This window comes from Nothoprocta perdicaria, unplaced genomic scaffold (genome assembly GCF_003342845.1).
Source record: "Nothoprocta perdicaria isolate Ctin4 unplaced genomic scaffold, notPer1 scaffold_185, whole genome shotgun sequence".
Classification (NCBI taxonomy): Eukaryota; Metazoa; Chordata; class Aves; order Tinamiformes; family Tinamidae; genus Nothoprocta; species Nothoprocta perdicaria.
In genome coordinates, this window is record NW_020455038.1 from 1,274,108 (window position 1) to 1,296,848 (window position 22,741).

The 22,741-nt window shown below is 47.7% G+C and overlaps 3 protein-coding genes across 4 annotated transcripts; 1 reads left to right on the plus strand and 2 right to left on the minus strand.

Moving 5' to 3' along the window:
• Positions 1-3,515: 3,515 nt before the first annotated feature.
• On the minus strand, positions 3,516-8,112 carry UNG (uracil DNA glycosylase). The gene is made up of 7 exons (XM_026036760.1): positions 8,020-8,112; positions 7,208-7,408; positions 7,010-7,105; positions 6,334-6,431; positions 5,708-5,796; positions 5,309-5,487; positions 3,516-4,778 (listed from the first exon to the last, which is right to left on the minus strand). The coding sequence occupies exons 1-7, from the start codon at positions 8,107-8,109 to the stop codon at positions 4,638-4,640; spliced, it is 894 nt and encodes a 297-aa protein (XP_025892545.1). The 5' UTR covers positions 8,110-8,112; the 3' UTR covers positions 3,516-4,637.
• Positions 8,113-8,305: 193 nt separating this feature from the next.
• ALKBH2 (alkB homolog 2, alpha-ketoglutarate dependent dioxygenase) lies at positions 8,306-9,815 on the plus strand. Its single transcript, XM_026036694.1, has 3 exons — positions 8,306-8,522; positions 8,913-9,111; positions 9,237-9,815. The coding sequence occupies exons 1-3, from the start codon at positions 8,306-8,308 to the stop codon at positions 9,544-9,546; spliced, it is 726 nt and encodes a 241-aa protein (XP_025892479.1). The 3' UTR covers positions 9,547-9,815.
• Positions 9,816-10,265: 450 nt separating this feature from the next.
• On the minus strand, positions 10,266-21,057 carry USP30 (ubiquitin specific peptidase 30). Of its 2 annotated transcripts, XM_026036693.1 has the most exons (14): positions 21,043-21,057; positions 20,814-20,923; positions 19,746-19,928; positions 18,638-18,741; positions 17,663-17,761; positions 17,256-17,298; positions 16,854-16,948; positions 16,056-16,115; positions 15,667-15,753; positions 15,022-15,102; positions 14,109-14,328; positions 13,354-13,462; positions 12,493-12,795; positions 10,266-12,306 (listed from the first exon to the last, which is right to left on the minus strand). In XM_026036693.1, the coding sequence occupies exons 2-13, from the start codon at positions 20,911-20,913 to the stop codon at positions 12,531-12,533; spliced, it is 1,446 nt and encodes a 481-aa protein (XP_025892478.1). In that variant the 5' UTR covers positions 20,914-20,923; positions 21,043-21,057; the 3' UTR covers positions 10,266-12,306; positions 12,493-12,530. The 2 variants fall into 2 exon arrangements, with proteins under 2 accessions (XP_025892478.1, XP_025892477.1); XM_026036692.1 differs by having other exon boundaries at positions 10,266-12,795.
• Between the last annotated feature and the right edge of the window lie 1,684 nt (positions 21,058-22,741).

Sequence of the window (22,741 nt, forward strand, 5' to 3'; positions counted from 1 at the left end):
AGAACCCCCAAGGAGCCGTCTGTGAGCACTGCAGCCCTTGCTAGACCAGAGCACCCCCAAGGAGCCGTCCATGAGCTCCGCAGCCCTGTCTGGACCAGAGTACCCACAAGGAGCCATCCATGAGCACCGCAGCCCTGTCCAGAGCAGAGCACCCCCGAGGAGCCGTCCGCGCCCCACGGTTACCTCATGGCGCCGTCGGCGTCGGTGCCCGCGAGCGCCAGGCTGCTGCGCCGCCGGCCGAGGCGCAGGGTGCCAGCCAGCACCTCCTCGTCCGAGGAGTTCTCCTCGAAGGAGCCCAGCACGAAGCTGGCGAGGGCCGGGCGCCGCCGCGGCGCCGCGCGCTGCTCCTGCTCCCGGCGCCGCCATGTGGGCTCCGGGGCGGCCCCCGGCGCCTCCGAGCACGACATGGAGGCTCCGTCAGCGCATCGCGGCGTCTCCGGGGACGGCACGGGCGCCTCCGCGCCCGCCGGTCGCTCCCGGCCCTCGGCGGGCGCCGCTGGGCCCAGCTGGTCAGGCGTCTCCTCGCTCGCCGCCTTGGCCTTCTCCTCGCTCGCCATTCTGGTCCAGAGGAAGCGGATGGGCTTCAGGAGGAGCAGCGTTGCGGGCAGCATTCAGGCAGCCTGCGAGGGGGACGGGCGCCATTAGCAAGGACGGTTCCTCGCTTTACTCCACGCTTTGCTCCGTGTCGGTGGCTCCTCCCTGCTCAGATCCCGCAGGGATCACCACGGATCGCCCCTGCCGCTACGGCAGGGCCAAAGCGGGATCCCCCCTCGAGCTCCCAGACGCCCACGAGAGGACAGCGACCCACAGGGTCCCATAAAATCCCACAGAAATCCTCTCGGCTCCGTCCGCCCTCGGCCGCTTGCAGCTAAGCTGGAAAACACGCTGTGCCAGCGCTATTTTTACTTCCAAAATGAGGAGCTTGGCAGGCGCGAGCGGCGGCCCAGGCACCTCTGCCAGTGCTGCTCTGGTCCGGAGGCGGCGCGTCCCGTGGGATGCTCGGATCACCCGGCTCCATCCCCACACAGAGGCGGGAATGGGCCGCCGGCCCCGCACAGTGTTGACTGGAGCAGCTCCCGAAGGGGAAGGAAACCAGCCCCATCCCGCCACGCTCCCGTCCCCTTCTTGCTTCCTCTGTCCCGTCTGCTTGTCGCAAGGTGCATTTCTGCTCCACGTTTTGGGGCTGTCGAAAGACTTTTCCAGACCGTTTGGCCGCCCTGGCAGCATCTCTGTGGTCCCAGGGAGGCCCCTGCACCACACCTGGGCTGTCCTGGCGCTCACGACCCTTTCTACCTGGAGCCACCGCGGAGCCAGAACCTCCCCCTGCCATGAGACAGCCCCATCGCAGGGACACGGAGCAGAGCAATAACGCTGTTCTGTGTCGAGGAGTCACCCTCGCAGGCCCTGGAGGCTGTCGGCAGAGGAGCAATGCAGCCTCCTCCACCTTCCCATCCCCATCCCGGGAGCTCCTAAGGGAATATCCCACAGTGGTGTGGCGAGAGGCAGCCCTCGGAGGCAGAGCAAAACCCCTCTAGAAGAAGCGTTTCTGGAATAAGTATTTCCAGAAGAGACCCTTTTTGGAGGGGGCTTTTTGCCATGTCTGCAAACAAACATTGGAAAATCCTCCCGCCTTGGAAGCTGCCACCCTGGTAAAGCTCCAAACAGACTGACTGCTTTTAAGAAGGGCAGTGTGTCGCCTAAGCGTGAAATCAGGGAATTTTCCCGCTTTACACCTAACTGCATATAGGGACATTTGCAGGCCCTTAATCTGAAGATTTGCATCTTAATCTGAAGATTAAGAGACAGAAATGAAGTCGCACTGTGAAGTTAAAGCAGCATTAAGTACAGTGGCCAAAGAGCACTAAAATAATGCAACAAAGAGGGTACAAATTTGGAAGACCAAGTTATTAATTTGCAGGCACAGCCTCTGTAGTCAGAGCTTGGGGCTTAACAAAGCCTGAGGAGCACTGAAATCATTCAGCACTCGCACAGCTGACAGTAACAAGACATTAACAACCTTAACGTTAACAACCTGCTTAAGGACAGGCTCATTCTGCCCCACTCACTTGCTCCTTGCAGCTCCCTGGACAATGCAGGGCACCAAGACCCGCCTCAGCTAGTCCCACCTTATTTTTAATACAGGATTTAATGCTGTATTCTATTGCACCCAGCGAGTGCCCCGTGTCTCGGGCAGCAGCTCTCCCCACGCGCGGCACCTCTTACCATCGTGCCGGGCTGAGCTCCCACCGGCGCTGTCCCGCTCCGCCGAGGGGCAGGATCCGGCAGCGACTCCTGGGGCAAATGCAAACCTCAGATTAACCCGGCTCTGCTGCAGGAGACGGTTGCGTTTGCACTGGAGCGTTGCACAATCCAAGCGAGCAAATGAGTGCTGGGAAGAAGGAGGGATGCAGCTGCATGCAGGGCAGGACGGCACCAGCTACAAGCTACCCGAACACAGCGGAGTATTCAGCCCTGCAGTGCTCCAAGCCCTGCACGGAGGCTGCTCCTGCCCTGGCACCTGCAGCAGCCCCGCGTGGAGGTCCCAGCCCTGCCAGGGACGCGGGGTGGGTGACGGCCAGCGTCACTGCATGTCACTGCACGGTGTCACGTTTCGGACGGTTTCGTGGCGTTACGTTTGCTTCCTTGCATGTGACATTAGCGTCCAAGTAAAAAATAGCTCCACGTTTGTTTGCTTGGAAAAAAAACAAACGTTTGTCGGAGACAAGGTTGAAAAATATCCAGGCACAGGGCAAGGGCCCAAGCAGAGCAAGGGGTAACGGCACCGTGGGAGCACCCGGCCCATGTGGGACAAGGGTCAGGCCAGCACCAGCCGCTGGCCCTGGCCAGCGGCCACCAGCCTGGGCCACGTCCTGCAAGAGCCTGGGGCACCGTGCACCCGCTCAGCTCGCGCTGCAGAAACTCAGAGCAGGGCTTTCTGTCAAGAAGCCTTCTCTACTCCTTCTATTCCTCTCTGTTTTAATAAAAGCCGTTGCTTCACTTCTGTAAGCGACAAACAGAAAGCAAGAAATCAGGCAATGTTTGGGCTATGCAAAGAGGCTCCCTGCTGCATTCAGGACTTACCCTGGAAGCTGCTATCCCAGAGGAAGCCGTTTGGCATTAACGGTGGTGACAGTAACAGCGAGAGGAGCAACTCGCTGCACCTGAGGTTTCATCTCCCTCGAGCCCAGAGAGAGGGCCAAGACCCAGGCGAGGGCAGCAGCCCCAACCTCACCCCCCGCCCCCCAGCGCTTCCACGAGTTAAATAAGACCACAGCACAACATAAACAAAGGAAGTTTTATTTAAAAACAGTCAGCTTGGGACTCCAACATATCCAAAGAAGGTGTACAACTTCACTTGTACTAGTGTTACCTACTGGAACAAATACAAAACAGCCTGGAACAAATACAAAACGCGGGCATCGGGATGTACGAATCTACCCTAAAAACTTAGGTAACTTCAAGAAGAACAAATCATTTCACTTTCACTGAAAGAAAGCATCATATCAAAGATGGGCTGGAAGTCCAACATTAGAAGGCAAACCTTGTTTTCATTCTAGAAGCAACAAGTTATTTTCAGCAATGGCTAAAAGCCTCATTTTGCTCCCATAGGGCAAGCCCAAGAGCATCTGCGTTGAAGCAGATCCTCCTCTTTGCTGCCTCACCGCATCTTCACTGCCCTCTTGTCATCCACAAGGTCATAAAACACAATGAAATATTCCACCCGTCAACCAGCAGACGTTCAAGAAAACTTCTCCCTCAAAATCAGCAGGTATCCAACTGAGCAAAGCTGCAGGAAAACCCACCTGCAGCATCAGCTGAGTTGTGTGAAACCAGGTCCCTGTCTCGCATGCTCTGGGTCTGTAGAACACCCAGTGATCCACACCCATGGACAGGATCACCTCAGAGCTAGTGGCTGCTGTCAACCAGGTCATTAAGACCTGGTAACCCCCAAGCAGGTTAATACTTTGGGGTTTCCTTCGGGAACAAGAAGCTGGGAACACCACCAAAGCGCTGGTCGCTATTTCCCCCTCAGCTGCCATGGGATTAATCCTGACCTTTAGAGAGTGCAGAGATGCACTCGGTTAAACTTCTTCACACTGTACAGTCTCTAAAGCCACAGAAGGGCAATATATTGCTAATCAAATCTGTATCTGTAGTAAAACAGCACAAAAAAACCCAGAGGGCCTCCAGTTCCCCATTACCAAATACAAACTCCAGATTTGCATATCATGAAGCAAAAGAGTGGGAGGAGGCAAATTAGGGTATTTACAGAAAGCATAAAGCTTAACTGTGGAAAGCCACGAACAGTCTCAAAAGCACTCAGGTATATGCCCATTGTAACAGTGAGTGCAAATTAATGTGGATTTTTTTTCTTTCTTGGCTTCACACTAAGCTGAGATCTGTTCAAGAAGTAGTAACAAAATAGTTCATGTAACATTCTAACTTGCTCTTAAAACATCTGGCATATTTGGATACATAAACATTAAAAAAAATCTGAAATTTAAGTCATTTGCTCATTGACTTGATCAACATTCCAAGAATGAGTCTCAGGTCAACAAGCATTTTCCAGCAATAAGGCAACCCTTGAAACAGGGGGCTATTCCTGGTGATAAAATCCACAAGGTTACGCTTACAGCTTAGAGTGCTCTCCAGTCAATGGGCTTCTTGCCCGATTTCTTCAGCAATTCGTTTGTTTTAGAGAAATGCCGGCAGCCAAAAAAGCCTCTTTGCACAGAGAAAGGCGAAGGGTGAGCGGTCTGCAGGACGTGGTGGCGTTTCTGCAAAACGTTGAAGGAAACAGCTCGTTAGATTTGCATGCTTGCAGCTCTTTGGACAAGGTTGGGTGCTTCTGGGACCAAACAGATGCAATTTCTTTTCTGTATTTCCTCAGTAGTCAAACAGAGAAAGAGCAGCCTGGAGAACTCGGCCAAAATCTCACAGTGAGATTTTCAGTCCTACTGATCAGAGCAGAACAGACTATACTAAAGTTGCAGCAATACTTCGGATTACAGTGACTTAGAAATGGCATAACAGCAACTTTACACCTACTCATGGGAAATTTCCTAGAAATATCAGTTCTGCCACCAGTTCACCCGAGCCTCTTCTTGCAGCCAACGGCTACACTTTCTCCCATTTTTGTTGCTTAATTCTGGCAAGGATTAACTTGAAACAGAAGAGTAGTGAAACTTGATGGCAAATAGATCTCAGCTGAGGAGGAAAAGCCCAGCTCTGTAAGGAAAGTGCCCTCTAGTGTCCACACTTTAGGTTTAAAATAAAGAAAATAGATGGATGGGAAAGCAAGCCGTACCCTGTCAATAGAACTGCCTTTCTTCTGTGCATAGGCTCCCCACAACATGAAGACAAGGCCGTGCAAGTTCTTGTTCAGCCAGGACACCACCACATCCGTGAACTGTTCCCAGCCTTTCTCCTTGTGGGAAGTGGCCTGGTGGGCTCGCACCGTCAGCACCGCGTTGAGCAGCAGCACTCCTGGCGAGCCAGAGGAAACCAAACCCAGGGTGAGCGGCTCCTTCCTGCCACCCCACAACCCATCAAGCAGTTGGAGCCCTCCCTGCCCAAGGTAACTACTAAGTGATAGTCATTCAGCATATATACTTATTTTTATAGGCCGTTTCAAAGCACAGATCCGTTTATAGACAGGCTTGTTTATGACCTACAGTGAAAACGATTCCAGGATCTCTTAACTCACCTTGCTTGGCCCAGCCAGTGAGATCTCCATGACCAGGATGAGTGAAGTCTTCAATATCAGTGGACAGTTCCTTGTAAATATTTTCTAAGCTGCAAACAAAAACAAGATTTAAATTGGGTTTCTGGAACAGTCAAAGCCCATGTAATCAGGCAGTTAATTAGCACGACTGAATCCTGAAAACCTGTCCAGTAGCACTCAGATGGCAAACTCACTACAGACAAAGACCCAATTGTGCTCTTAACAGTTTGCTCTTTAAAGTACTTAAAGATAAAGGCAAACAAAGCCACCTGCACTGGACAAAAAGTAAACAAACTTCAAGACAAACCCTTAAAGGTAATAAAACCCTCTGCACAAGCAGCCCTCAGGACCTCTTTGTGTGCCTGGCTGGAAACTTTATCAAAGGACTCACTGCTGCAACTGAAAACACAGAGCCCAGCAAGGTTGTCAGGAGAACTACACAAAATTAACAGTGTTTCTCTAGTGCTGTTTTGGGGGGGGAATGCACAACTTAAGGTTCAATAGTTTCAACACATTAATTTATGAGACACATAGCCTCAAATAACACAGAAGTACAACGAATTTAACTCAGTAAATAGATGAATATTGCAAGTTGGGTGCTGCCATACCTTGGGGGTGGTGGAACAGGTTTCTGGACACTGAAACAGAGCCCATGAGCTTGATTAGGTCCATGATATGGATCTTGCCCCAAAATGACAACCTTTACCTGAAAGAGACCCAGATCCTTGTTAGTACTTCCAACCCTACAACTGTAATTGGAATTTTTCTTGAAAGCATAAAAATCAAACAAAAAACTCACAAATGAAGTATTTTCAGAAGAAAAGCTCTCTGAAACAAGAAATCCATACCCTCACATACCTGTTCTTTGTGTTAATTTTCACTGCAAACAGCTTATTAGAAGAGGCATTAATATAAGCACAGGGGTACACACTTGTGGATAATTAGAGTCTGCTACAGAAAAGCCAAGAGAAACTCAAAAGCAGCTGGTCCTGAGCCAGACATTGCAGAAACAGTGTAACGTCTGGAGTCTAAACAGAGGTTTTAAACACCGTTGCTGATAAGGGTGATAAAGCAATAAAGTCATTTCAGTAACAAAAAGAGGAGCCAGGATTTACAGATTGTGCGTGGGAAACAACAGCATCCAACATCACAGGGGGCTGCGGATTGAGAGCAGACTGTGTTAGGGGGTCTCCGCCTAACCCTGGCGCTGGAGGCTGGTGTCTCGGGTGGGCAGAAGGCCAGGGCAGCCCCCTCAATGCCTCACAGCCCTGGGGCTCTACTCACATCTTGGATGTTGCACATCTGTGTCCAGGTGAAGACCTGTTCTGGGGGTGGGTAGACAGTGCAGCGCTTCCTCTCCTGGGCTACAAACTCCATCAGCTGCAGAGGGGACACCAGAGGGAGGGTCAGTAAAGGGGGGTGCCAAGGTGTGTGTGTTGGGAGAGGTCCAGCCCTGTCACGGAGCAGGCAGCCCCCGCTCACCTCCAGGAAATAGGGCTTGGAGAACTCGGCGCCCAGCTGCCGCCTCCAGCTCTCGCCGAAGCCCGGTGGCACGTTGCGCTCGGCCAGGCGCTGCAGAGCCGCCTCCTTGTTCCTGCGGATCCGCTCCAGCTGCTGCGCGCTCAGCGGCGAGGCCGGGCCCGCCTCGCCTTCCGCGGCCTTCGGCTTCTTGGCGGCATGGGCCTGGGGAGCGCGGGAGGAGAGGTCAGTGCAGAGCAGGCGCGGGGCCGAGGCGCCGGGGCCCCGGCAGAGCCGCAGGACCCGCGCGGTCGCCGCCGCGACGGCCGCCATCCCGGCCAGGGACGCGCCCGCCCCGCGGGGCGGTTCTTGCCGTAGCCGCGCGCCACACGCGGCCTTTTCGCGGCAAAACAGCGCCGAGCTCTAACCTCATTGGCCGCCCGGCCCCTGAAGCCACGCCCACAGCCTTTGTTCCTAATCTCCTGCTTTCTATTGGTCAAAAAGAAGTAGCTCACTCCACCCGATTGGTTTACCACAAAAAAGATAGAGCTAGTCTGCCTAGCAACTATGACGGCGCAGCCTCTGCGGGCGCCCATTGGAGAGCAGAGCCTCATTCAATTCATTCAAGCGCGACAGAAGCGCGCGCTTTTTCGCAGCGCCCGCGAAACTGGTATTACCCACCCCCCCTTCCCCGCGCGCCCCCCCAAGCCCCCCAACGGCCGCCAGCGCCGCACGACCTCCACCCAGCACCGGTGCAGCCCCCCTGCTTCATCCCCCTCCTCCTCCAAGCGCCCGCAGCGCCGCGTACCCCCACTCCCCTCAGCGGCCGCGGGTACCTCGGCGTCGCCGGCCGGCTCGGGGGAGCGGCCGCGCTTCCTGGGCGGCGCGGCGCTGAAGAAGGAGTGCAGCGTCTTCTGGCCGATCATGGCGGCGGGGAGCGAGGGGCGGCGGGAGCCGGCGGCAGCACCGCGCTTTGGCGCCAAGAGCGCGCGGGGGGCGGAGAGGACGGCGGAGGGAACAGCCCACCGCGGCGCATGCGCGGTGGCCCCCCCGCTGTCCGTGAGGCGCGGCGCATGCGCGGGCGGGGCGGCGCTGAGGCGGGGGCGTGGCCGGGGCGGCGCCATGGAGCGGTTCGTGCTGAGGCGGGCGGCGGGCGCCGGGCCCGGCGGCGGCGGGAAGCGGCCGAGGCGCGAGGCGGCGGGCGCGGAGCCGCCGCTGCCCTCGCCCTGGCGGGAGATCCGCGCCGAGGGGCTGAGGTGCGAGTACGGGCTGCTGTTCGGCGCCGCCGAGGCGGACGCGCTGCTGCGGGAGCTGGAGCGGGACGTGCAGTACGACCAAGGTAGCCTAAGAGCGCTGGGCGGGCGCTGCGCCCTCCGTTTAAATATCTGCAAAAAAGTGGAATGATAGGAGTGCTGTTTTACCATTCCCTGACATGTAGTTCGACAGGCGAGCGCGGGGAGAAGCCAAAGGCCCCGAGAGGCAGTTGTGTGTGTTGAAAACCCTTGAATGCAGGTGACAGCTTTGGGATGTCATCCGGGAGGCACCACTTTGATTGTCACAGCATATTTTTAATTAATTGCGAGTAGCTCCCATCACAGGGGAGGTGGCAATGGTGAGCGATAGCGGGTGCCCCGTCCTTGATTGCTGTCCACGGTGCTCTGGTACTGGAGGTGAAACCTGGTGCTCGCTGGACGGCGCGGGCTCAGTCCTGCTTCTCTCCCCGCAACAGGCGAGCGCGCCAAGCTGCACGTCTTCGGCAAGTGGCACCGCATTCCCAGGCAGCAGGCGACCTACGGGGACGCGGAGCTGACGTACACGTACTCGGGCGTCACCTTCTCCCCGAGGCCGTGGATCCCCGTCCTCGACCGCATCAGAGACCGCGTCGCGCTGCACACCGGACATACCTTTAATTTCGTCCTTATTAACCGGTACGTCTGGTTGCTGATCACATCGAGCAACTTCTTGCTGCACGTGTGCCACATCACCGAGAAATCACCAAGAATCTCCTCGTTTCACTGCAGTGACTGAACTAAGTGATCTGTTCTGTTTACAGATACAAAGACGGCTGTGACCACATAGGGGAGCATCGAGATGACGAGAGAGAGCTGGTTCCCCGCAGTCCTATCGCATCCGTGTCGTTCGGAGCCTGCAGGGACTTTGTTTTCAGGCACGGCGAGTCCAGAGGGAGGAAAGCAACGCGCCGCATCGAGCCCATCAAGCTGCAGCTGGCGCACGGGAGCCTGCTCATGATGAAGTATCCCACCAACGTGTACTGGTACCACAGTGTGCCCGTCCGCAGGAAAGTGCTTGCCCCGAGAATCAACCTGACCTTTCGGAAAGTGATGGCTCTTACCAGCAAATGAAACACTTCACAGTCGAGCACCTGCTATTTTGACTTTTAAAATGGGAGCTTGATCCCTGACATAGCAGTCAGTTTCTCTTCCAAACGCTATCCTCAATGATCCAAGGCATTGGATGAGGGAGTTAAACCAGAAGAGGGCATAGTGTCCTTAAAAACTTGCTAATAAATAAATTGCTCATCTTATATGATAAGACTGCTGTTCTCTCAATAAAGTGTTGGCTTATAACATAAAATACTTCTTTCAAGATAACACCACACAGGAACAGTTACTTTTATTAGTAAGTTTGTTCTTTTATTGCTACTGTACAATTACAAAAATACCCTGAAGTGAAAACACAACTTCCAACAGCGGTGCAGTGATTTGACTCTAATATACACTTTAAAATAATATACACAATAAAACAAGAATAATCCACATACAGAGATGTCATCTTGGAGGTCTGTTTCCCATCTATCTGATGTACATTTTACTAACAACTTTCCCACGATGGAAGCTTGCAGATAACAAGTGCTGGAGGAGCCCCGGTGCCTGCGCAGAGCCCCCTAAATCCCAAAGGGCAGCTCAGGTGGCAGTATCTGCAGAAGCCTTTGATGCTCAGGTTAGGCTGAGAGTATCTAGCAAGGCTCAGGCCCAAGGCCAAGGTGCTTCCTTCCTCCCAAGGAGGGCTACGCCAAGACCACCTGCAAGTGCTGTCTCCTCAACCTCATCTCTATAGCCCTTGAGGAAATTTCAGAGTAAATCTGCAGCTGAGCAAAAAAGAGCAATTTATCAATGCCTTACAGTGCCTGTGCTTTCATTCTCATCCAACGGGCCCCTGCTGGAAAGCAGTTTTATGCAAAAGGAAAAGGAAAATATTAAACATCCAAACTTGCAGTAATAGGGGCCTTCATGTCACTGTTGCAGGCTGATGAGTTTAAGAGTGTTAGTCCACGGTGTGCGTTTACCCTGAGCCAGCATTACGGCTTTCCAAACAGTGCCCTGTTCAGGTGAACTTCACAAAGATTCACAGAGCTGAAAGCCTCTCAACAGACCCCGCTGAGAGCAGGTACTGCAGAATCTTTACTGCTGGCAGTGGAAATGTTCTCAAGTTGAGGTACAAATGGTAGAACTGCTGGAGCTAGACGCTTTGCATGATACTTTTCCTTAGGTGACACCCACCAGTGCTTTACACAGCTCCTACTGCAAATTCCTGCTGTGGCCAGAATGTTTTTGGCATTTTGCATATTTTTTTTCCCCATTATTTTTCTCCTAAGTTAAAACAGAAAGGTTAAAAAGGCGCTACTGCTACCCCAGTACAGAGGAAGAGGCTTCTCAGGAACTAGTGTGTCAGTGGATCTATGCAGACTGCTTTGTATATGGTGAGCACTACTCGGAGCAGGTGTTGGGATCTGTGCTCTGGAATGATGCGAGTGAAGTACAGGATATACCATACGACAGACACACGGATATTCGTTACTGTTCCTATTTTGGCAGGCTTCAAGCCTCCTTGAAAGAGCTCCGGCTGCCTCTGAGCTTCAGGCAGTGATATGAATACATTAGGTACAAAGTCACTATAAAAACTATTAAGACAGTTGTTAGCATTTCAAAACTTAGCTGCTCTTTTACACTGAGAAAGCTAGTCCGGGAATAAGTCTTTTTTGCCTTCAAGGTGCAAGGATAGAAAAGAGCTACAAATAGCCTACACTTGCAATTCCTCATAATTCAGAAGCATTCACATTTTTGCTTCTGCTCCCTCTGTGCCTTGCCTGTTACTTTTCACTCAGTCTAGAGTTTTTTACTCAGTCTAGACTAACAGTCTAGACCAGCAAAGTGCAACGTACTCGGAGCTCCCTATAGATCACAGTATTTTATACAGTGACACCAGTCTTTGCAGACTACAGCACTACCTCACCAGACAAGGGCCTACAGTCCGGATTCAGGTGTGCGTAGTCCAGCTTGCAGGCTGCCTGGCTTGCTACGGATCTCAGCTCACAGCTACAACCTGCCCAAGCCACGCTGCAAGCCGGACAGCGTATGTTTGAATGATGATGAAGGATGGCAGTGCTCAGCACTAAAATGGGAAGGGTAGGTCTGGAACACCGATTACAGTGGCTTGAAATATTAGCATTAAAAGGTGTAGTCAATACTACAAGCAATATTACTCTACAGTTTCATAGTGACAAAGGAAATTACAATACTGATCATTAGCAAAAGCTGCTGTCTCTTAATTTCACCTAAATTCCAAAGATAAAGAGCAACAAATCAGTGTCTCAGGTTTAGATTAAAAATTTCATATTTTCTTCTCCTGTAAAAAGAAATCTGCAGTTCGAATCAGTAGAGGTATTTCTATGATGTATAAAGAACTGAAATGTTTGGGAAGCAACATAAGTAGGAAAGTATTTTTGGGAACCACACATGCTACATAGAGATGCCTTGCTTTACTGATTAGCTGGGATATTAGATCTGATTCAGTTAGTCGTTCTTCCCATCATCTTGAGAGACATTTATCAGAGCTTAATTGACGTGCAGTAGACTCAGACAATGGTAACGTGACCATTCAAATAAGCTCAAGGCACTTTATTGTTTTTAAAAACATTGCCTTTGCTAACAGCAGCTTCCTGCCAGCCACTTCTGCGGTTCATCTGTTAGAAACGTCTGCACGAAATGTAAAGGATTAAGCATCTCTGTCTGAAAACTTACACAGGCATCAGGATAAGGAACACGGCCTTGGGAAGTCTCTGTTGGAAGTGTCTGTTTCAGAGCTGTGATGCACACAAAATACTGCCGAAACAGAACAACGCAGGGTCACTTGGGCTGCACAAAATTAGCAGCCTGACTTTGGGTAGCATCATTTTGGTACAAATCACAGCTCGCAGCGAGAGGCAGCTGCTGCTGTAGGGCGGGGGAGGTTAAAGGGCCTGCGGTGGGTCACTGCATCACAGACACGAGGTGCAACGTGGAGCTCACCAGAGGGGATCTGCCAGCTCTTGTCCTTCAGCCCTCAGTCACTCCTCGGCTCTCAGCTCCAAACTTTGGTGCTGTACCCTCGAGTGGACACGCTCATAAAAAAGCAGGTAAGCGCTAGAAGAGAGGACTTCCTGCAAACTAGCCTTGCGAACGGTGTCGTCCGAAATCCACAGCCACTGGCTGCTGACGGAGAGCGGGTTCTTGGGAGAAGGTGGCGAGCGGCGGTAAGTCACAAAGTGTCCCGAATGCATGTCCCCGTGGTGAACCACAACTGCCATCAGACGGTAAAGGTAAACAGGGGAACTGGAGGGCAAAGGAGAAGAGGAAGGGGTCAGCAACCCTCGCAGGGCACACGCAGGTTGCTGTGTGTTTAGCTGGGCACGGGCAGAGAGCTCAGAGCAAAGGAATGGCTCTGTGAGAGAGTGCGAGAGAACCAACCACGAGCTGGTCACAGGTTGAAAATGTTTGCATGTTCTCACACGGAGATGCATCAAGCATGATCTTACAAGATCTGCTTGAATTTATGTATTTTTTTAAAACTCTAAAAATAAGATGAAAAATGAGAAGGAGGGGTAGAGGAGAACAGGAAGAATAAGGGCTTGGCTGTTCAGGATGACTGCTGCAACATGAACTAGGAGTGTCTGAATTTTGCTTGTAACATGTTCTACTCCCTTTGCTAGCAGGAGAGAAACAGAGCCAAAGACAACCACTAAAAATGAGCCAAAGAGATGAGCAAATGATTTCGGCACAGGACCCAGGATGGATGTCAAATTCAATGATTACACTACTTTATGATAGAAACAGAGTAACAGAACACAGAATTGGCAGAGATTATAAGAAAGGTACAAATCTCTAACTTACCTGTACTCAGGGAATGCAGTTAGCGGAAAAGTTCCCGGGGACATTAAAAACGAAGGGGAGCAGGCACCATTCATAAAGAGGGATTTAGTGCTACATGGCTGCTCTGCATCTGTCAAAGAAAGCAGAGAGTGATTTAGCTTATGTGTTGAGTTGCAAATACGATAAACAGGACCTATCATCAGAGAATATTTTATCTTAATTAATTACATACCACAATGCTGCTGAGACATAGAAAAATATAATAGCCAAAGACAGTGGTAATTGTTTTTACGTGATACAAGCATGAAAATGAATGACAGAATTCTTACTACATGGAATACTGAGTTGCCTAAATGACAGGCATAAATTATTACAGATTAATTTTCTAATTGTACAAAGCTACTATTCCCAGTGTCCTTTCTGTGACTGTGCTGAAGCCTTAGAAGAGATAACTAGATAATTTTTAGGAGGATCTCCTGACTACAGCATGCACTCATCTTTTGGACCTAAAACATGCCAGCTTTACACTATTATTTTGTTGTTTTATTTGGTTTTGGTTTATATTTAGCAGAATCAGATAACTGAATAATCAATTTGTACCTTGTTGCAATAGTTTCAATAGTTCCAATTACTTGCCAGAAAAAAGGACTCTACCTATCCTCTTATCACACATCCAAATAAAGACCCTGCTCTTAAATTCACTCTGCAAATCAGAATGCTTTGTTTATCAACAAAATGTAGAAATACATAATATATATTCTTTTCCAACTAAATACCTGAAGGTTTTACTGCTGTCCCATCCTTTGTTTCAGAGGTTGCCTCCTCAGGGTTTTTCTGATTCCGATCATTCTGGCTTGATTTATGAACAGGAATGTGATATTTGTAGATGTCCATGATCAGGAACTCATTGAACTGAACGTGCTCGTGACGTTTCAGAGGAGTGCCTTGGTTTGACCAGCTCAGTCTTTGCAGGTGGATACACAAACACTGAGGGAGCTTCAGCAAGTTTCCATGGAAAAGGAAAGTCAAAACACATTTTAAACGAAAAGCAGCAGCTATAACAGTTAAAAATATAGGAATGGAATGGGAAAATCCAGTGGATGAGGATTAGAATGAGTGGCAATGAATTGCTGGCAGACATTTGTTAATATCTAATAAACTATGGCTCGGCATAGTAAAAGTGCATAGGAGAGAAAAAAAAAAAGGCAAATAGTTACAAATATCTGAACGCTCAAAAGTAATCCCATGGTTAACCTCTGTCAATCAGGGTTAACCTGAGGCTCTTAATTACCAATGCCCTGTTGTCCGCTGCATTATACAATCACAGAACAAAGGGATTCATAATAAGGGCTTCTCATCTAAAGGGCACCTAGTGTTTAACACCATATTCACTTGTTTAAACCTTCTGTATTCAGATTATTTTAATTTCTTTGCAATGTGCAATCGCTAAACAATGTACAAGCAGATGTGTATATGGATCACTTACCGTGGAAATAAAAAATTACTGCAAGACACATGGATTGCAACTGAAACAAGCTCATGCTTGAGTACTTCGCTGAATAACAGCAAAATACTCACAAGTAAAACATTAAAGAAGTTTAATACCAAAAAGTGAATATCAAGCAAAAAGACTGAAGAAAGAAATTACTGTTTAATGGGATTTAAAAATTGATGTTTAACTTGCCTCACCTTTCCTAGCTTTAATTGTTTAACAAATGTTGTTCTCTGGTTTTCTATGCTCTGTCCATGCAGACTCCCTTCTGCCTGAATCTGAAATCAGAGGGAAAAAATAAGTCATATGATTAAATGATTTATCAACTTGCACAGAATCATACTGCAGGTTTGCACACTACAAACAACAGGGATTTCCTATCTAGAACTATGCACAGTTCATTAATTACATTTACAGTTTTCCACCAACTTTTTAGTTCAGATACTGAAAAAAGTAAATCAAGTAGAAATGAACATTTATAGAAGAAATAGAGTCCAGATTTAAGTTTAGCCTTAAGCTATTTCTGTTGCCTTTGAAACAAATACCTAGGCACCATGCTATAACTAAAGACAACTGTAAAATATTGTTTAAAAATGCCAAAACAAGAAACACCCCAAATATCATCTGGCAAATACAGAATAAAATATTTATCAATCTTGTAATATTAATAATAAAAAAAGCTTTAAAATACTCTGTGAGGTAATGACTCATTTTAAACACAAGAAATCGCAGGCAGGCTAGAGGCCTCCTGAAGTCACATAGGAGAAGAGGAGGAGGGAGAGAACTGAAGCCAATCTGTGGGATTTAAATAGAGCTAGGTTACACAAATTAAAATGACATACCTTAGTGCAATTGTCGCATACAACATCCTTTACAGATTCAGAGGAGATGAAATGATGGAGACAGTGATCCAGTGTCATAGGACGACCCTTAGTATGAAAAAAAAAATGCTATTTGCAGAACTGCGGCTGTTTAAACTGTGCAGAAAGGACCGAATACCCCACCATGAGAGACAGAAAGCTCTGTTGATGCCAGCAAAGTCACGCTTGTCATATTAATTTGCCCCAACCTGTCAACAGTAATGTACTATATTAGCACAAGACCATTTGTAAAGGTAAAAAAAAAAAAATGTAACTATTCATTAACACTTAGGCCTTGGCATCTTGAAAAGGCACCAAGAGAAAGCTGTGACTACAAGGACAGAGTCACTGGATCAGCAAGGGACACATACCCACATAGCAGCTGGGATGCTCAGTGAGAGGCTGTCAAACGTATCGTACCGCACAGGACTCTGCAAGAAAATATTTCACACATCCACTGAGCCAAAGTATATGATACTCCAAGAAAACTAGTGTCCCCCAAAAGGAATATGTGCTCCCTGCTGTTGTCATCTGGGGAAGGAGGCTCAGCAAATCCCACCCGTCCTCAGCACTGCACTGGGGATGCTTGGTGTTGAACTGAAGCTGCTCTTCTGCCTGCTTCTGCTGAAGCTGCCCTTGCTATTGAATTGTTGGCAAGTTTTTAAAAGTACTAAAAATACTCTTACAACTTGATCTACAGATGAAATTTATTTTCTGTACTTTTGCTTTACCCAGATATCTTCATCTCCTTACTGTGGATAATTGGACTGCAACTTAATTTGGCTTTATGTTTGCAATCTCAATCCTGAGTGCTGAATGAATAGCTGGGTGGCCTAAACTGCTCCACAGGTGAGTGAGTTTTCAGAGATCCTGAACAGCACATGTAGCAAGACCATTATTATTTTATCCAATAGGACAGTTATTATCCTCACAAAGTGGATCACAATTAATTTTCTTCATTACATTTTGTGATACTTATTTCTGATTAATGCTACAATAAGTACATAAGTAACAATCTGAGGTCTCATTCCTGCAAAACCTCGGAGCTGAAGTCAAGTACACGAGACAGTTTCAGCCCAGAATGTTCTCAGTGTTGAGCATCCTTTTGTTTTTGTGCAGAGGTATTACCAGGCACGCATTCTTACACCTGATGACACACAATCTTATACCTGGTGTTCACAGTGTTTGCAAACCATGTTGCTAGTCAACCTTCCATGAAAAGGATGCTGAGACTTCCAGTGATTTGACATAGGGGGAAGAGAACCTGAAAATACAAAGTTTCGGTTGTCCTTTCATTTTCAATACATCTGTGTTCTTCACTATACTTTCAAATATTTGGCCAATAATACCAAAAGGAATGACCGCTAAAATATATTCTGTTCTACTGACAATCAATGGTATTTCACTGCAGAAGACATATTTGAATCCAAAACAAAAACCCTCCTTACTCCCCCCCAAAAGCCCCAAACCAATCAATATTATCCCATTAATAAAAGAAAGAAAAAGTGACTACACCACAACTAAATACTCATATTTCAGGATGGCGGGGGAAAAAAAAAAAAAACCCTTACCTCTTGTTCTGCAGCTTATTTGCTTTTGGGTTATTTCTGGCTGCTACAAAGGAAAATAAAATATTTCATTAATCCTACACCTTTGCAAGCTTTCAGTATTAAATATTATTTCTCTAATTTCATCCCTGATGTGCTTTCCTGACATTTATACAATTGTGTGTGTGTGTTTGGGGTGGGAGGGCTGGCTCTTTGTTTCTTGGTATTTAGGAAGATTAAAAAAAAATGAGATACAGTGAATACAATTTCTTACCCTTTGCCCGAATTATTGATTCATTTCCATGAGAATACTAAAGATTAGCATTGTAATATAACGAAAGCATCTTCAGGTTCTGAACAGACACTTTATACTTTGCACACTAAGGAATCTGGGCAGACTACGAAGTGCTTAAGGAAACAGCATTGGTCACCTCCAGTGAATGCACATCAAACAAATGCGTGACACGTGGCTGCCGCTCCCGTTCGTCTTCTAGTGAAGAGGTAAGGACATGAAATAGTTCATGAGCATCCTATTAAATAGAGGCATAAGATTTAGCGGAAGCCAGAAAAAAAAAAAAGCATCAAAACATATCTCAGGAGTATGTGTGTATATATGAATCTATCATTGAAGCACTACGTTAAAGGAAAAAAAAAAGTATTGTTTAGACCCCAGTTCATGATGAAATAATTATTTGAGCACGTGCTGCAATTTTGCCCTGAAGATTTTCTGCAAAGCTAAGCCCTGTAACACCATACACCGTTAAAAATATTCTCAGTCACATAAGTTCAAAGGATACTAAAATACTTGCAGAAAAAAAGAAAAATGATTTCACAAATGCCTGTTTTCCTTGATTTCAATGACAGTATAATCGAAATTATGCTATTTTCTTTGCCTCTGAAACATAAAGGAGAGAGAGAGAACCACATTTTATGAATAAGACAATCAATTGTGTCCTTTGGCCAGTTGCACTTACGTAAGGGTTGAAAATACTAATAACAAATGCTAAAGTATGCCATAATGGAATGAAATTTGGAAACCTTAATGAAACAGAGCACATCCCTGGAATCACACAGGTACTTCAGCACAGACCCACCATCCACAATGAGGTTAGGGCTGTATTCCTTCTATCTTAATATTACGGTTTACATTGTGCCAATCTAACGGTAATTACAAGTTTTTGAAGATGCCACTGACTCCCTGACAAATATCTAAGCAAACTGAAAACACAATTCATCAGTCACAGAGCTGCCTTCATGCACTCTTTAAAGCAAACTTTTCACTACAGTGAAGACTCACGACTTGTCATTTGGAGCCGTCAGTACCATAACTTACATAAGGTATCTGTTATCCTGTATCTAAGCAAGGAGGGGTATACCAGGCAGTCTAACGGGAATTCTGTAATCACCTGCTCTTCAAACGATGAGATCTGCCACCTGTACACCCTGAGAACTTCTAAGAGGCAGCTTGCGTCCAGGACATCATCTTCTGTTACCTCTTGGCAAGATAAAGCTAGAGACAGCGCATTTTAAACTGTTAGATGGAGCCACCAAGAAGAGATAGAAGGTAAATCTGTTTATCTGAGTGTTTAGATTACTTAAGCACAATACAATTGATTAGTTATTCTCCATTAGGACAGGTCTACAGGTACAGTTAGACAATTACAATCAAACTAGTATGTATTAAGAAAATACTATTCTCATCTGGCACAGAGTAACTGACTACATATTCTTCTGATCTAGTACAGAGTGAAAGGAGTCTCGAGTAAGTGATACGGGGGGAATAAAAGATACAAACATTGTCTGAAAATATTATTTGGGGATTAGATTAAAAAATAGATACATGTCACAGAAACACTGGTATTAAAATAGCATCAGCCCTTCCTCATTTAAAAGTACATGTTTAACTGGCACAATTTTTAGGATGAACAATATCTAAGCTACTCAAACTTCCAATGAATTTCCTCTAAAAAACAGCCTTGCATTAATTTTCTTTCATAAATAAGTGTCAGAGTGTCCCTTTCATGGCGACAACAGTAGTCCCAATTTCTTCAAATTGGGTGTGTACATCCACATTCATGTTTTCACCGTATTTTGTGAAGCACAGTCTCAGGGAAGTAAGGCACCTTGTGTCAACACATGGCACACACATTTTCAATAGCCCTGTTGTCCTCTAGCCAGATTTGTTTGATCTGCTGGCAAATGTGTGTGATCCTTGGTCAGCTGCAGGTCCAACAAAACCTGAGACCTTTCAGCTGCTGGCCAGGGAACTGAGCAGCTCTGGGGACAAACACAACCTTGTGTTACCCAGGCTTGGCACAGGCACCCAGCACCTTTCTGATCTCTGCTATTCTGTGAAATTCCTGGCCAATAAATTCCAAGTTAATAGAGGACAATAACAAGGAGACAGTAAGACCACATTGTCTTCCTTTCTTTAGGAAACAAGGCTGGAAATACCAATTTTTAACCTAAATATTTATGTAGTTTTCTTAAAATGAAAAGCTTAAAAGATATTACCTCTTAGAAGATGCAGCAAAGTGAGGGACAAATATTGATGCTCAGGGGACTGGTTCTGGTCTGTCTTGTACTGCGCTGTAAATTCCTCCAGCCAGTTGATGAAGGACGGGCACGCAGATAAGCCTTGCAGCAGGGAGTTCATGAAACACGTGTTTCCTAGGTTAAGGAGGCCAGGGACGAGCCCTGCCAACATACAGGTAAGATTACATACACACCAACAAGCCTAGGAAAACATTACTATTTTCAGTAGGTGTTATGCTTTATACTAAAAGGGCATTGAGATGAAATTATTTCAGTTTCTTTTGGACTTGTACACATTAAAAAACTGGAAGACTCCCATATTTACATATCACAACACAGCGTATTTATATACGTTACGCTTCCTGAAAAATACATTTAATTGTTTTTTTTTAATTTTCTCTGAAAAATGTTCATTTTTTCATAAAAGAATATTTTCAAGGCCAACACCAAGGGTCAGGACTATCTGCAAATTACTGTATAAAAAGGTATTTTAAACCCCAAAGTGCTTATTTTCAGCTCATAAGGTGGAAGCCACTTATCGTGCACGTTCAAAGGGAGCCACAGGCCGCTGCTGTGCTCTCACACACTGCAGCTCAGCTCAGCGAGGCTTTCCCTTTGCCGAGATGATTATCAAGGGTTAACAGAGGGCACTGCCACACAGCTTGGCTTAGCAAGGGCCTTCCCCTTGTCTTGTGCTAATGTTAAATACGAAAACGCTTATTTCACTTTTATTTTTAAAGGACATAATTCGAAGCAGTTTGCTGAGGAACTCAACACAAGACAGACGCACAAAACGTGCCTGACACACCTGATTTTACTTCAACTCCAGGCACTGCTGTTAATAAACTATAAAAACCAAACAAGGGCTTTATTTGACACCGATTTATTAACATTTCATGCCAGGGGAGGACACAGCAAGGAAAGCTTTACATTTAGGGCGTGGAAAGGTTTTGGTGACGCTAGTAATGAGCTAGTAATGCTTTAAAAGGCAGAAATTCGTGGTTTTCTAGGCAGGAGGCTGCAGCAGGGCCGCGGGGCTCTCCCTACCTCTCCTGCGCCGCCTCCGCTCCGTCATGGGCCCCCAGAGCACGTAAATCCCGGCGGCGGCGGCCGCGGCCAGGCCCCCCAGGAGGCCCCAGTTCTTCATCACTTTGTACCTGCAAGGGAAGAGGGGAGAAAGAGCGGGTGAGAGGCCGAGGCCGCGCCGGGCACCTATACAGGGACGTGTATATATATCTATATATAAGTGCGCAGCTGTCGGCCCGGTGGCGCTGACCTGGCGGCCGCGCCGGCCCGAAGCAGCCGCCGCAGGGCCCCGTCCGCCTGGGCCGCGCCGCCGGCCACCATGCCCCGCCGCCGCGGAACCCGGCAGCCGCGCGGCGCGGGGGACGTGGTGCCGGCGCCGCACCGCACCGGAAGTGGCGCCGCGGGGCCGCGTTAGCCAGCGCACCGCCCCTAGCAACAGGCCCCTGGGAGCGGCGGGTTGCTATGGGAGGCCTAGGCCTAGGCCGCGGCCTAGGATGTGGAGGGGAAGGAGGGCGGGGAGCGGGGGAGCGGTGCAGGGAGGGGAGGAGAGGTGTGAGGGGAGAAGGTGGCCTCAGAGCCTACAGGCCATGAGACAGAATCACAGAATCGTTATGGCTGGAAAAGACCTTCAAGATCAAGCCCAACCATGAACCCATCACCACCATGCCTCATCTGAGGCACCTCCATGCCTCATCTACACACTTCTTGAACACCAAGCACCTCATCTACACACTTCTTGAACACCTCCTGTATATACTTCTTGAACACTGTCAGGGACAGAGACTCCACCACTTCCTTGGGCAGCCTGCGCCAAGGCTTTACCACTCTTTCCTTGCAGATTTTTTTTCCCCCTAATATCCAACCTGAGCATTCCCTGGCACAACTTGAGGCCATTTTCTCTTGTCCTATTGGTAGTTATTTTGGAGAAGAGATCAACCGTCACCTCATTACAACCTCCTTTCAAGTAGCTGTAGAGAGGGAGAAGGTCCCATGAGCCTCCTGATGTGTCCAGAGGACCAGATCTCATGTTCTTAACTGAATGGGCAGTTGGAGTTTGTCTAGCAAGAAAAGTCACAGAGCCAGTCCATTCCAAAAAGGAAGTTATCAGTTCTGTGCAGTGACTTTTTAAACTAGATCAGTATCAGAGAAATGTTATTTTCTATTAAGATTTTGGGAGAAGCTATGCGGAGCTGCTGTGAAATGGCCCACACAGATGATTTTGGGGGTACATCTCAGCAAGGGTGCTCTGCTGAGACTGATCTACGGCCTCAGTGCTGCTTTCCCCTAGACATTTCAGGTCGTAACTCCTCTTGGGACTGACGTTATCACCAGTGTTTTACCCAACGGAACAAAACAGGCTTCTTCACTGGGGAGATTAGATCATCATGGACCTTGATTTCTTTCACTTGTGTTTTCTGAACAGCAAATAAATCAACACTTCAGGAATATTTTGGTTGAACGGTCTATCCCATGAGACCCTTTGTTTTTTATTTGTTGTGGATCAGGTACCTTTCATTCCAGACAAAGCACTGAGCTCCTTTGTGGTAAGCGAGAGGCCAATGCCATTCTTCACCCCAAACCCATCACCACCCACATCAAAGAACAGTAACTGAGGAGCACTTTTCTTTTCCCCCTTATGCTTTTGAGAATATATCACAGAGCAAGCCTATCAATTTTATGCCATTAAAGTTTATTCTCTTCACAATTCCAGAGTGATATTCACTGAAGTGTGCCTGATTTCTCATGGCTTGGCCCAAGCCTCTCGCATCTTCTGTCATTTCCTGACCCGAATGTGTACAACATTCCTCCTTCCTCCTTCCTCACCACCTGTCTTCATTTCAGTTTATCTTGTTGTTCTCAGATGATTTTTTGTCAAATCTATCTTGTCAAAAGTCACTTGGTCATCTACCTGGCTTATTTTCCAAATAATTTCCCCCAGCAACCTTGCC

Coding starts and splice junctions, on each gene's coding strand:
- UNG (XM_026036760.1), bottom strand. CDS start 8,109: ATGATCGGCCAGAAGACGCTGCACTCCTTCTTCAGCGCCGCGCCGCCC. Junction 5,797..6,333: donor CCTGTTCCACCACCCCCAAG/GTATGGCAGCAC, acceptor TTTTGTTTGCAG/CTTAGAAAATATTTACAAGG. Junction 4,779..5,308: donor AAGGCAGTTCTATTGACAGG/GTACGGCTTGCT, acceptor AACGTTTTGCAG/AAACGCCACCACGTCCTGCA.
- ALKBH2 (XM_026036694.1), top strand. CDS start 8,306: ATGGAGCGGTTCGTGCTGAGGCGGGCGGCGGGCGCCGGGCCCGGCGGC. Junction 8,523..8,912: donor GGACGTGCAGTACGACCAAG/GTAGCCTAAGAG, acceptor TCCCCGCAACAG/GCGAGCGCGCCAAGCTGCAC. Junction 9,112..9,236: donor AATTTCGTCCTTATTAACCG/GTACGTCTGGTT, acceptor TTCTGTTTACAG/ATACAAAGACGGCTGTGACC.
- USP30 (XM_026036693.1), bottom strand. CDS start 20,913: ATGAAGAACTGGGGCCTCCTGGGGGGCCTGGCCGCGGCCGCCGCCGCC. Junction 17,762..18,637: donor TCTCATCGTTTGAAGAGCAG/GTGATTACAGAA, acceptor TCTATTTAATAG/GATGCTCATGAACTATTTCA. Junction 15,754..16,055: donor GCATCCCAGCTGCTATGTGG/GTATGTGTCCCT, acceptor TTTCATACTAAG/GGTCGTCCTATGACACTGGA.